This window comes from Phacochoerus africanus, chromosome 15, assembly GCF_016906955.1.
Source record: "Phacochoerus africanus isolate WHEZ1 chromosome 15, ROS_Pafr_v1, whole genome shotgun sequence".
Taxonomy (NCBI): Eukaryota; Metazoa; Chordata; class Mammalia; order Artiodactyla; family Suidae; genus Phacochoerus; species Phacochoerus africanus.
Window position 1 is genome coordinate 22981492 of NC_062558.1, and position 14230 is coordinate 22995721.

The 14230-nt window shown below is 58.8% G+C and overlaps 1 protein-coding gene across 16 annotated transcripts in view; it reads right to left on the bottom strand.

The window, feature by feature from the left end:
- FBRSL1 (fibrosin like 1) overlaps positions 1-14230 on the bottom strand; it is an 87719-nt gene that overhangs the window by 21111 nt on the left and 52378 nt on the right. For 12 of the 16 annotated variants that reach the window (XM_047761461.1, XM_047761456.1, XM_047761468.1 and 9 more), the window contains 2 exons: positions 13583-13612; positions 11644-11793 (listed from right to left, as the gene is read on the bottom strand). In XM_047761461.1, the coding sequence (XP_047617417.1) occupies positions 11644-11793; positions 13583-13612 (180 nt within the window). The remainder of the gene's footprint in view (positions 1-11643; positions 11794-13582; positions 13613-14230) is intronic. The other 4 variants (XM_047761469.1, XM_047761460.1, XM_047761471.1 and 1 more) reach the window with 1 other exon arrangement.

A 14230-nucleotide genomic window follows, 5' to 3' on the forward strand; every position in this document is an offset into this window, starting at 1 on the left:
GCACTGCTGGCGGGCGCGCAGGCGGCAGCAAGGGAGCGCGGCGGGGCGGGGCGGGGGCGGGGCGCGGGCAGGCCCGACTAATCCAGCCCCGAGGCGCGGATCTACCCGCGCGGGGCGGCGGGCTTGGGTTCGAGGGATCACTGCTTCATCCCCGCCACCAGGTCAGGGCGCGCGGTGCCAGCTATACCCAACACTTTATGGACCGTCTCCTCCAAAGCTCACAGCACCGAGTATGGATGGCCTACGACCACTTTACAGGGGGGAAACCGAGTCACAGAGCGGCGAGGTCAAGGAACGGGGACTTGAAGGAAGGACAAGAGCCCCCATCTCCGTCCGCTGAAAGCTCCGCCCTCGGTCTCACCATCTGAGAAACGGAGATGCAAAGTGGGAGAAAGGGGGTCTAAGCAGTTAGTGTAATTGCAAGCTTCGCAGCACGCGCCAGTCCTAACCACCAGTCTGGATCCGCCTGACTACTCCGTGAGCCAAAACCGAATTCAGATCCAGGGGGAACAACTGCCCCTTGAGAAGGCTGAGTGTAGGCGCACAGGGCGGGCACATTTCAGTCCGGAGCACGATCGCAACACCAGGACTCCAGCAGCGCCACTCCCAATCGTGAAATTTGCTGTGAAGAAATCCACACAGGGTAAGGGGACCAAGAGGTGCCTGGAAGGAGTTTGAGGACCCCCCCCCCTTAAGTTGTAGTGGGCTGGAGGCACCAGGAGGTCAGCGCTGGTGAGGGCATCCAGGGACCCCAGCTCAGGGCCTGCATAACACCTGCCCTAGGCTTGGTGATCAGAGGCGGGTCCATTCAGTGGTGTGGGAACCAGCTCCAGAACCATATGCACTGGGCCAGTGTTTGTTTTTCAAGAGGTGGCAAAACACAGGCGAACACATGCACTTGCATGGCCCACAGGAAACCTCCAACCTTACATAAGAAATGACTGATGGTACCAGTCTCTAGGTGGGGCTTTTAAAACCCTTTTGGGAGTTCCCGTCATGGCGCAGTGGTTAACGAATCCGACTAGGAACCATGAGGTTGCGGGTTCGGTCCCTGCCCTTGCTCAGTGGGTTAACGATCCAGCGTTGCCGTGAGCTGTGGTGTAGGTTGCAGATGCGGCTCGGATCCCGCGCTGCTGTGGCGCTGGCGTAGGCCAGTGGCTACAGCTCTGATTCGACCCCTAGCCTGGGAACCTCCACATGCCGCGGGAGTGGCCCAAAGAAATAGCAAAAAAAAAAAAAACAAACCCTTTTGTTCTATTTGAATTATTTACCAACTGTATGCATTCCCTTTACCCCTCCCTGAAGTCTTAACCCCAAATCCTGTTTCCTGCCATTAAAAAGAGTGCATGTGCAGCACTTGCTGGATGTCAAGCACCTTGCTAAATGGCTTCTTCTTCCTCTTTTTTTTTGCTTTTTAGGGCCAAACCCACGCCATATGGAAGTTGCCAGGCTAGGGGTTGAATCGCAGCTACAGCTGCCGGCCTACACCACCACCACAGCAACGCAGGATTGGAGCTGGGTCTGCGATCTACACCACAGCTCATGGCAATTCGGGATCCCTGACCCACTGAGTGAGGCCAGGGAGAGAACCTGCGTCCTCACAGAAATTAGTCATTGTTTCCTGCTGTGCCACAACAGGAACTCTCACTAAATGGCTTCTAAACATGGAATCACTGGGCCTTTACGTCTGTTCTTGGGGACATACTACTGTCATCCCCATTTTGGGGATTTGTTTTGGCCCTGCTCATGGCATTTGAAGTTCCCAAACCAGGGACTGAACCCCAGTCATGGCAGTAACCCAAGCTGCTGCAGCGACAGTGCTGGATCCTTAACCTGCTGTGACACAGGAGAACACCCCTATTCTGCTGATGAGAAAACTGAGCCAGAGAAGTGAAGGGACCTGCTGGAGGCCATGGAGCTGGTATGTGGCTGAGCCACAATGTGAACCCTGGCAAACTGACCTGACCCATGGGCTTAGTCAAGACACGCTCTTCCTCCGGGAAGGCAGCAGAGGCTGGACCTGGGACCTGGGAGAATCCCAACCTTTGTCTCAGGGGTGGGGGTGTCTGTGGGTCTGTGTGCTCCTGGGCACACCACACGGGGACCTGGGGGTTATGTCACCCTCGGGCCCAGCTCCAAGGCCTCTGGCAGTTAGAAGAAAGATGGTCATTCTGAGGGGTGTGTGATCTACGGTTCTGCTGCCGGCAGCAAGAGGCCTAACCCTGGAAATCTGTGAACAGCCACCTTACATGGCAAAGTGGAAGGAAGGTTGGTCATGAGTTGACCTTGAGATGGGGAGACAACCCAGGTGGGCACAGCTTCATCACAGCATCCTCGCTCAGGGGAGATGGAAGAGGATGCCTGGCTGGCTATGAAGATGAAGGAAGAGGCCAGGAACCCAGGAATGTGGGCACCTCTAGAAGCTCAAAAAGGCAGGGGGTGAGTTCTCCCCAAAGCTGCAGAGGTAGGTACCAGCCCAGCCCACACCTTGATCCCCACAGGGAGACTCCTGTGGGACTTCTGGTCTTCACATTGAGAGGTAATCAATGTGTGATATTCAGCCACCAAGTTTGTGCTCATTTGTCACAGCAGCCACATTCAACGTACACTCACATCTGGGCCCCTGATGGACTGCAGAAGAACGGGCCCTTGGGCTGCACAGAGCTGCCGATCCGCCCCCATCGCCAGGCCCGAGTCAAGCTCACAGCCTAGTGGGGGCGACAGGCAAGACGTGTGCAAGACTGGGTAGGCGGAACAGTAAAGGGTGATGTGAAAACTTGTGATGGGCACTGCTCTGAATGGCATTTGGGGAAGTTTTCCCATGAGGGGCATCTGAGCTGAGACCTGAAGGATGAGAAGGACCAAGCTGGGGGGAAGAAGCTCTGGGGAGAGTCCTCCGGGATGGCTAACAGCCAGTGCACAGGCCCTGAGGCAGGAACAACTTCGAGGGGCCATCCAGGGAGGTGGGGTGGGGGCTGAGGGCCTCGAGGGCCAGGAGGGAGCTTGGGCATTTGTGCTGAGCAGCAGGAGGAGCTAGGGGTGGGGGTTTAAGGAGAGATGATAAAGTCTTGAAGACCCTTCTGTAGGATCCACCACAGGGCCGGGGAGCAGAAGGCTGGGCCAGCAGCTGCTGTGACAAGCAGGTTGAAAGGGAGTGGGCAGTGGGCTCTCCTGAGATGAGGACAGGGACTGTTACCCTGGAGATGTCAGCCAGTAGCTGGTCACAGAGCTTGGAGCTCAGTGGGGCCATGACCCTGATGCATGGAGTCAGGGGCTCCTCCCAAATAGAACTACCGAGCCCTTGGGCTGCCCATATGCGTCCTACAGATGAGGGGCCCAGGCTGGGGCTGGTGTCCAGCAGCCAAGCTGCACCCAGTCTCTGCCCAGCTACCTGGAGACCCCACCAGGGCAGTGACAGGTTTTAGGAGCTAGTGGGGGTGGGGAGAGCAGCTGGGAGATTTGCCAGCGCCTCGCCAGTCCAGCCTGACCTTGTCATTCTGATCCAGAACGAGCCTCCAAGTCTGGCCAGCAGGCCACGGCCAAGGTCTCCCTGGGCCCCAGCTCCTCTCTTGGGGCCTCTCCTTGCTGCCACAGCCTCAGATCTCAGAGGAGCCCGTCTTCCTGTAATGATATGGCTATACTTCAGAGATCACCGTGGCACCAACTGTCCTTGAAGAGGCTGTACTCCCTGCCATGCTACCTTAGAGCCACGCTCCCACCCTCTGGTTTGGGAGTAAAATTAGATTTTGAGCCGGTCTGTCTTTAATTTTGTTTAGAAAGGAAAGGAGCTTGATATGAAAGATTTAATGAGGTTAGAAATCTAGAAGGAAATGGAGTGGGAGTAGATTACTAGGAGGAATAAAAGGCAGCTATCAGAGAGCACAGGGACATCAATGTCAGACTTCCAGGCCGAATGATGTAGTCTGATGGCAGAGGTCAGGGCCACAGTTACCCACAGCTCATGGCTCAATAGCCAGTATCATAACCGCACCTGTCATGTAACGCGGAGCAAGCGGGAGGTGTCATCACAGGGTCCGTGGAGGGGCTCCACCCCAGCTGGGGGGCACTGGGAGCGCCCACCCCACTGCCACTCAGCCACATCAATCACCAGACAACCCTTTGCTAGGCATGGCGGTGACAGCCGGCCCGCTCCCTTGTGGCTGCCTCTCTGCAGGGCACGTGAATGCAGAGGCTGCAGACGAAGAAGGCACGTGGGCTGTGACAGACACACCTGCCGAGATGTGTGTGAGGAGGCCAGTGTGGCTGGGGGGTTGTGGGGAAATGGGGTGGGGAACAGGCTTCCTGGGCCCAGCTCCCCGGGCCCGGCTCCCCAGCCTTGGTTGGTCTTTGCCGTGCTGCACAGAGCAACGCCGTGGGTGTGGACTGGGGCCCAGACCCCCTCCACCAGGCTGGCAGGCTCCGCTGTGGGAAAGGCCTGGGGGGTGGGGCAGAGTCCAGAGCGGTCGAGCCCCATGGTGTTGGGAAAGAAGCAAAGGCCAGAAAAACCTAAAATGCTCACTAATGAACACAGATCCTGCTCAACACCGCCTTACCACCCAGAAAATGCAAATTCGGTGCAAAACAGCTACAACGAGAAAACGCAGATTGTGCCAAAGACGGGGATTTCATGCAATTATTGAGAAGACCCTTTGGAAAGCTTGGAGGAGGGAGGATCTGATGGGACTGGGAGAATAGCATGCGGATGCTGAGTGGGACCAAGAGGGGCTTCTAAGGCCACGGTCCCGGGCACCGGAGGCCCTGGGCCCTCTGCCGTCCTCAGAGCTGTGGCCACAATAGCCCTCTGTGGCTCGTGCTGTTCCTGAGGTGGCTGAGTGTGGCCCCCAAAGATACATACACCCAGAACCTCAGAAAGTAACAGCACTTGGAATTGTCTTTGCAGCTGTGACTCAGATAAGGATCTTGATGTGAGCACATCCTGGAGGTGAGGGTAAGTCCTAGGACCGTGTCCTTCTGCACCGAGGAGACACAGAGAAGGGGTCTGGGGTGGGTGTGGAGACAGAACAATTGAGCTGCAAGCTAAGGGAGCCTGAAGTCCCCAGAGGCAGGAAGACTCCAGGGAGCCTGGCCCTGCCCACAGCTTGATTCCAGACTTCCAGTCTCTGGAACCGGGAGAGGATACATTCCTGTGGCTCAAGCCGCCCAGTGTGTGGTACTTGAGTCCAAGCGACATGAGGTGGGCACCCTGACCAACCCAGTCCTGACGGTAGTGTGTCCTCAGCTCGTGTATGAAGGTGCATGGGCCTTGAGCACACCGGTGTATGTGTGCACGTGAGTGCCCGAGAGCGCATGTGTATGTGACACTCTCTGGTGTGAGGGGGTGCACATGTTGGCGTGAGCATGGGAGTCTGTGTGCGAGTGTGCGGTGCAGGGCAGGGATGCGAGGGCAGCTCCCTGTCCCCTGACAGCATCAGCATGGTGGAGGCGGGAGGCAGGCCTGGCTCTTTTCAGCCAGAACAGCTGTCAAGCCCTTCCTTTTGGGGGTAGGGGGCTGCAGGTCCCATGGGGGTGGGGCGGGCTGGGGAGGCACCTCTGGTCCTGCAGGGGGACCCATGGGGCACAGCCCTGTGGATGCTAATCCATCTCTCCACTGTGGGGGAGTCCAGGCATGCAGGGGGGACAGGGTGGGTGTCTGGGCTGCCCTCTAATCCTCGCCCCATCCACCCCGGGAGAGACAGGCAGCTCCCCGCCACAGAGGTCTTCTAGCCTCTTCCTGCCTCCCTGCTTCTCAGCCTCAGCATTTCCACTCAGCTGGAAGGTGCAGGTTCAAGTCCCTCCCTGCACTTGGGTCCCGTGACCCAAGTCTGCACCCCAGCTTCCTGCTGAGCCCAGCAGGCTCGCCCGTCATTACTGTTGTGCTGGGCCTCATGCCACGTGGTGCCTGCGAATGGGGGCCTCCGGGGGTGGGTGCTCACCTCCAATTCTCTATCTCCAGGGGGTATCTTTGCCACCAAAGGCCCTTCCTAGTCAGTTTGAGCCATCACAGCTGTCTCACCTGTGCTGGGACATCCCTCAGGCTCCTTAGACCCAACCCTCCCAGTCTGAGACTCCCCCCGCTCCCTGAATCTCCCTGCCCCTTTCCCATCCCACTGCATACAACTGGGGTCCCACAAGCACCCAGAGAGCTGGGTAGGAGCATGGGAGCATGGGCTCTGGAGGGGCAGAGGGGCAGGCCAGCCAGCACTGGGGCTGCCACCTAGATAGGCGGTCCTGGGTAATCAGTGAGGCCCTGATCCCTGCACAGAGGAAACCCACTATCCTTCCAGTAACTTTCCCTACTTAGGCTACCGTGACCTGAGTTTTCGTCACCTCTCTTACCCTGACCTGCTCCTTCAGCACCCCTGGTCTGCCACCTGAGACCTGGGCATTGCCCCTGTAGATGGCAGGATGATAGTCCTCAAAGACGTCCATGTCCTAATCCTCAGAAACTGTGATGTGTCCCCTTAAGTGGCCAGAGGAACTCTGTGGACAAGGCTAAGGGTCTTACAACAAGGAGGTTATCCGGATTGGCCTGGGGGACCCAATGGGATCACAAGGGTCCTTATAAGTGCTAGGCAGGGGAGTTTCCTGTGGTGCAGCGGATTAAGGGTCTGGTGTTGTCACTGCTGTGGTGTGGGTTTGATCTCTGGCCCAGAAATTTCTGCATGCCATGGGTGGGGCAAAAAAAAAAAAAAAAAAAAGGGAGGCAAGGGGCCACTCAGAGAAAGAGACATGACCACAGAAGCAGAGGTCAGAGTGATGAAGAGGCCAGGAGCCCAGGAACACGACAGCCTCCAGAAGCTGGAAGGTGAGGAACCATGCTCCCTCTGGAGCCTCCAGGAGGAACTAGCCCAACTAGATTTTGGCCTAGTGGCCATTTTGGGCTTCTGACCTCTTGACCTTATAAACTTGAGCTGTTCTAGGCCATTGAGTCTGTGGCATTTTGTGCTGGCAATTTGAGGACACTAGCCACCCCTGCCCCTGCGTATACAGCCCAGGCCTCACCATCATCTGCTAGGACAGTTGCAGTAGCCTGAGAGCCCGACCGTGCCTCACTCTCCCTGCGGACTCCAGTCCTGGCAGATCCTCACTCTGGGGGACCTTGGGCACATGACAGAACCTTCCTGTCTCTTGGGTTCCTCGCTGAGAATGGGGCTGTGGGACAGAGGCCACTGCAGAGGGTTAAGTGGGGCTGAATTGGCTGATGTGTACAGGGCCCAGGAGGTGTGGGCTACGTTTTAGTCATCAGATCATGGTCCTTGCTGGGACCTACACACTGCCCACAATGCCTGCCCAGGACTCTCATGATCAACTGCCGAAGGCCCTCCCTCAGGCAGATCCACAGGAAGGCAGAGCAGCCCTAGGGGTCAAAGCGCTCGGCTCGGCTCGGGGCTGCTGAAGCCAGTCCACCTTCGCGACCCCTGTGAGGTCGCCCTGTGCAGGCACTCCCCGCGCCATCTAAGGCTCCTACCTCTGTCCCCATGGCAACCGGCCTGGGTTGGGGGCCCTGCAGCTGACTGAGAAGCTGGGAGAGAGGGGATGGGGTGGGGGTGAGGGTTGTTCTCAGGAGTGGGGCTGGGAGAGACACATAGAGGAAAACCTCTGTAAGCAGGGAGGCCCTGAGGGGCAGCTGTGGTGGTGGTGGTGGTGATGGTGGTAGTGGGGACAAGTGGAAACACCTGCCAGAGGGGCCTGGGATCCAGAGAGCACCTGTCCTGTGCAGGGTAGCAAGATACACACCCTTTCCTTGCCAATGCACGGAGGCCTGAGGGGTAGACCTGGTGAGCCTCATTTCAGAGGTGAGAATATGGAGTTCACGGGGCCCTAGTGAGGCAGGGGAGCCTGGGCCAGAGTCTGTGCCCACTGAAGACTGAGGACACAAAAAGGACAAGGCTGACCTGGGGCCTGGGAAGAGGATGTGCTGGGGAGGCGGACGCTGGCTCCGCTCATCTCAGTGGCCAGCAGTGGGGCTACTTAGGGCCAGGGGCTCACATTGCCTCCCCCTCCACTGGAACCCTTGCCTCCACCCCAGGCTTCAGAGACCACCTGACCACCTGTTCACAACATTTAGCAAAGAGGAAACCGGGGCTCAGAGGGAATCTGGCCCTCAGGCCGTGTCTGACCCTGTGCTGCCACCCGTGGAGGACCCCGTCCCTGCAGCCAGCTGCCTGCCCACCCCATCCCAGTCCTTTCTCGTTCCTGCAGCCCAGCGCTGGAAGCACGTCCTGGCGGAGTGTGTGTGTGTAGTGGAGGTGTGGGCTGGGGGGATGGGTAAGCCTGGCAGACAGGCCAGACAGACACACATCTCTTGAGAGAGGACCGAGCGCTGGCCAGCCAGCCACCTCGAGGGGCCGCTCAGGCAGACGGCAGCCAGTCTGGGCCAGCGGGCTGTCTAATGAGCCCCACACAATTTTTCACCCCATATTTTTCCAATAAAAAAGCAGTTAGACACCAACCGCAGCCATCTGGCTGCCCGGCTCCCGAGCCTTCTGGCAGCACGGGCTGCTTCCCCCGCCAGCAGGCAAGTGCCCAGAGCAGGGCTGGAGATGGGGGGTGGGGATGGGGAAGCACGTTGGGGGGGTTACGTGGGAAAGAGGGCTTCGAGGGGAGGGGAGGGGGACAGCAGTACCCAGGCATGGGCTGCCCTGGTCCCTCAGAGGCGCGGGGAGGGCATTTGCAAGGGGAGGTAATGCAGAGATTTTCCTGTCTGTCTGTCTGCAGGTCCGTCTTGGGCTAGGCTGGCTGGGCGAGGCCTTGCTGATCTCCAACTGTCTGCCTGCATCTGCAGGCACAATGTCCTCAGTGTGTCTGAGTCTTGAGCCAGAGGCAGAGTCCAAGGCCAGGGGGTGAGAGGCAGGTGGGCTGCAGGAACCCAGGGGGTGGCGTGGGAGGGGTGACTGTGGTTCCCTGAAGGTGCATGCATGTCTGACTCTGGGTGCTGGCAGGTTTGCGGGGAGCCAGGCTCTTCCTGCTGTGCCATCTGGGAGGGGACTTCCAGGGGGGCTTGCTGGCCTGCGTGCTGTCCCCAGTGCCCAGCACATGTGTGGAGTTAGATTCAGGGCAGGGAGCTGCGGCTGCTCTCTCTGCTGCCCGCCCCTGCACATGCAGCTGCCTCTCCTCCACTGACCTGTCCTCTCAGACCAGCCCAGGTGGCTTCTGACTGGCTGCTTCCAGTCTACTGTGCGCCCAGGAATGTGGCAGGTCAAGCTGGTTCCAGCTGTGCAATCTGGAAGGCACCCCGTGTGATGCTGCTGCCAGCTTGTTCTAGGTATGGGTTCATGGCCAGGCTCCAGGTGAGGCCAGGGCACTGCTGTAAGTGGACACTGTTGGCCCTCCTGCCCTCGCTCTGGTAATTTCATGAGGTCAGGACTTTCGCCATCCTGGAAACACTGTGGAGACGCTGCGCCTTCCTCCCTGACTGGCTCTGCGCCCAGAGGAAGGAGGTTGGAGGGGCAGGGGCCCTTCTCTCTGCCTCTGGGAGAGGGTTCCTGCCCACTGCATTGGGAGAAAGGGAAGGGGAGGGATGGCAACTTTGGCAGAGGCCCCAGATGAGTGTCCACCCTGGCCCTCTGACCTGCACCTGCCTTTCTTTTTTTAGCTGTGTCCATGGCATGTGGAAGTTCCTGGGCCAGGGATCAAATCTGCACCACGGCAGTGACAATACTGGATCCTTAACCCGCTGAGCCAGCAGGGAACTCCCCTCCCCCACCTTTTTCTTTTGGCCATGGTGTGCAGCAGTAGCTTGATGTGGGTGGGATCTCAGTTCCCAGACAAGGAATTGAACGTGGGCTGTGGCAGTGAAAGATTCCTAACTACCAGACCACCAGAGAACTCTCCCTTCCTCCCTTTCTTCTCTCCCTCCCTACCTTTCTTCTTTTGTGTGTCGGCCTTTTGATGGGCCTGGAGAAAGTTACTCATCACCCTGAAACCCAGCCCAGGTAAAGGAGGACAGAAGGAACTCCGTCTCTTTCTACCCAAACTCTTCATTCCCATCTCCCCAGCTCAGAACCAAACAGCCTCGAGTAACAGGGTGTCCCAGGCACGAAGGAAACGAAGTGGTCTGCACCTCAGATAATGTCCATGGTGCATAATTAGGGTCCCTGGGGAGCGCTGCCAGGGCAAGGCTGTGTGGCAGGGACCTCCCTCATTGCATTTGGAACATCTGAACTTCCAGCAGTGCAATGTGGCCCCTCTGAGCTCATCCCCTCCCTCCCTCCTTCTGCTTCAGCCCCACTGGACATTTTGCACCAATAACATCATGCCTCACTACGCAGGAGGTGATCTGTATGGTCAATGGTGTGGGAGGGGGCATGCAGATGTGACGGCTGGAGCTACAACTGCCTCTGTGGATTAAGAGGTGACTGTGAGGGAAGGGAAGGAAGCCAAGAATGGCCAAGCAGAAAGACAGAGGAGTCTGATGATCATGGAGAGGCCAGGCCAGCCTGGAAGGCCCACATCTGGACTTTTGGTTGAGAATAAGCCACTACTGAGTCCAGTTTTCATTACAGTGGTCAAATGCAGCTCCAAAATGATACAGGGACATATGATGGAAAGTCGGCATCTGCACCTTGAAAGCCAGGACAGAGGTAGGGGGTTTGTTGTGTAGATAATAGAGGTATCTGCATCTTTCTGGTAATGGCAGAGATGTGAGCAGATAAGCAAGGAAACAGTGGTGCCCAGATAAGAGACGGTGGTGGGTGGGGGTGGGGGCTGCTGCAGCATCCAGACCTGCAGCCCAGGTGTCATGCAGGGCCCGCTGAGTCCTCACAGTCCAGCCTGTGCTGACCACCCACATCCTTGTCCCAGTGGCAGAAATACCAAGTTTGTCCCTGCTAGTTGGTGAACTGCCCTGGGGCCCTAGGGGGAGCCCCTTTCCCACATGGCTGCTCCAGGAAGCCCCAAGATCTCCCCAAATCAGGCAGCCCTTGGACTCAGTCCAGACCCCCTTCCACCTGGGCTGAGCCAGCTGCACCACAGTCAGCTGCACGGCATCTGGCCTCTGCCCTCTGCCTTCCATCTCACCCTAATGTCACTGAAGCCCCATGTGCTCATAGAGAAGGCGACCTTGGGAGGCCAGGTCTTTCTCCTGGCTCACCAGCCAAGGGGCTTTCTGAATTGTGGCTTAGCTCTGCCCACTTCAGGGGACTGGTCCCCCCACAAACAAGCAGTGGCAGACAGGGGCTGCCTTACTCTGGGCTAACTCACTCAGAGCTCACCACCACCCACGAGAGGCACCCCCAGCACTCACAGGACAGCTGCGGACACTGAGGCATGGGGTGTGGGAGGCTTCTCTGCTCCCTATTCCTGCCCTGGCTGGCTGCCCAATGGAGTCCATGGCTGTCACACGCAGAGCTGGGGCGTCCCCTGTGCAGTCCAGTCGCAGCGTGAGAAAGACTGGGCCCCGCCCTTCCTCCCCAGGACCCAGAGCCACCGAGGCCCCAGCGAAAGTTCCAAGGGGGTCTGGGCCAGTGCCCAGCCAGGCAGAATGGTCAGCCCCAATGCAGACCTGGCCAGTTTCTCCCAGTAGAGGGTCCTGGAACTCAGACCTCCCCCTTCCTGAAAACCCTTTAGAGTGGGTTCTTCCCTCAGGTGGCACAGGGAATCGCCAGAAAGACCCAAACCAGCAGTTCCAGACCCACTCCAGACCTGCCCAGGGTCGACGGCCATGTGCAGAAGTGCGCGCTTGCTCTTGCGTGCATGGTCAGGCTGCTGTTCGGGGCTGTGGCCTGGCTCTGTCCCTGCCAACGCCCCCGGTCTCCACTCCCAGGGTCGTTGCTCCTGCAGGAGGGCTGGGCCCTGAGGTAAGGGAGAAACATACCAGGACTAGCACTGCCCAAGAAGCCAGGCCGCAGGGCCCCTGGATGAAGCAGTCAGCAGCCTCAGGGTCTCAGAAGCCCCTCCCCACCCCCTCCCTCAGGGCAGCCCTTGGCTTCAGAGAGTGTTTTGGGGAAACTGGTCTCCAATGAGAGGAGGCGCTGGAGGTGCTGGGGCTGATGTAGCACTTTACCAGAAGCCATAATCTAATCAGTTAAAGACATCCCAGGGGGGCACGGCACCTGTCCCAGTGCCCTGGTGGCCTGATGCCCTGGCCACTCATGGCTGAGGGGAGGGCACTCAGGACCACAGACATGTCCCAGCTGCTCTGCCCTCTGGCCACCTTCCCAGGACAGTCCAGACCACAACAGTGACCCCACACAGGGCTTTTGGGCCCACTCATCTTGGCTGGCTTGCCCTTAGAACTCATCTTGTCCGCACCTGCCCCTCTCCAGGGCCTTTGGGATAAAACACTCTCTCTGGGCCACAGAGAGCCACTTGCTTGGCCCAGAGGAGTGACAGTGTCACCCGGACCCCAGGCATCCTCTGCAGGCCTGCCCTGACCCCGCTCACCCCCTGCCAAGCGGCCTTTGCACATTGCTGACACCTCATCAGCTGAGCAGGGCTCGAGCACGAGGTTCGTCTGAGAGGGGGCTGGTGGTCCACTGGTCCCCATTCACGGCTCCTGCCCACACAGGCCAGGACACACTGGGAAGAGGAAACCAAGAACCACACACCACACATACCTCCTGAAGGAGCCACACTCCATTTCACAAAAACTTGCCTGGACACCGGCCAGTGTTCAGTGAGCCCTTCTGTCAGCCTCCCTTGCACACTGTCCCCACTGCCTGGGCACTCATCCTCCTTGGTGGTCAATGCCACCACTGGAGGGGTCCCGCCCTGAGAATGCAGGGGCTCTGCCACCTAAGACTCTTCAAGTGGGCTGCTGGCTTATTCAAGGATTGTGAGCCCAGCCTGTGCAGGTTCCAGCTGTGCGAGCTTAGGTAGGTTCCTTATCCTCTTTGTGCCATGGTCTCCGCCAGAGTCCTGCCCCATGAGGCTTTGGGACAAGCAGACAAGTGTGGGTCTCACTCCTGTCGCTGAGTGGCAACCCCTGCTGTATTCCTGCTGGCATAGAGCTCAGCACCCAGTAGGTGCCCCACAGCTGGGCGGAGAGCTCTGGGTGGCCTCTTCCCCTCCCCACAGGACACAGGGCCCAGTAGAAGACTAGGACCGAGGACTCCTGAATCCCAATGGGCAAATCAGGATTGGAAAGGAAGGCAGGAGGCCTGAAGGCGCCTGGATTATCCCTGTGCTAACATGAAAATTAGAGGCAACTTCACTGTTCCTGAGAAGCAGCGAGTGGGGGGAGGTTGCAAGGGGTAGGCTGCTATTATTGGAGTCTCTATTTTGGGGTGATGTTTATGGCCCACAGCCTGGAAATGCTGGAGGCTGCACTTGGCCCAAGGAGGCGTGGCCCCTGCTCTACCCACAGAGGTCCCACCCCAGGGAACCCTGGACAGAGACAGCTGCCGACGGCCCAGGAGCTGGGCAGGTCCTGTGGTCCCAAAGAGCCTTGGCAGCATCCCAGCACGACACATCTTCTGCATCTGGTCCTTGGCCAGGTGAAGTCAGGGCCTCCACCCCTAGGGAGGCCACAACCCCCCCACATGCCCCACAGGAGAACCATGACCTTTCTGCGTGGTGTCCAGGGCCCCACTAGCTGGGGTCCAGGTCAGCAGAAGGGGCAGTGAAGGGGAAGAGGGCTTACCTTATCATCCCCGTCGCTCTCGCTGTCGCACTGCAAGGGAGAGAGAGAGAGAGAGAGAAAAGGATGAGTCAGCGCCCCACAGCACCCCATGGGCAGGCTGGGTACTAGAGAAGGTGAGAGTGTGGGAGGGGTCTTGGCTGGGGCAGCCCCCACACCGATGGACCGTGGGCGCTGGTACTGGGAGCTAGGAGGGGTCTGGCAAGCCCCTGGGCTGGAGTTCCATGGAGGCCCTGGGAGGGTGCAGAGGGGTGGGCTGGGGAAGGGGCAGGTAAGGCAGAGGTGAAAGGAACACACCTGAGCATCAGATGCAGACCAGCCTCCCACGTCCAGGTAACCCCACTGAACACATGGAGCAGCCCCCCACTCCCTGGGCACCCCCCTCCAAGGTGAAATGTGGCTGACTTCAGCTCCTGGGGTGGCACCTTCTGCACCTGCATGAGGGCATGCTTTATGAGACTGATGAACCAGAGCTCAGGGGAGGGCACCTGGTCTCCAGGGTCAAGGCACTGCCTGGGCAGGGAGGCCCAGAAGCCCAGCCTTGGGGCAGCCTGAGCTCTCCTGAAGGGACAGCATGGGGGGAGGGGCAGGGTGCTGGGACCCCTGCTGAAGACAGGCCATCAGGACAAGCCTGGGGTGGCAGGTGCCCCA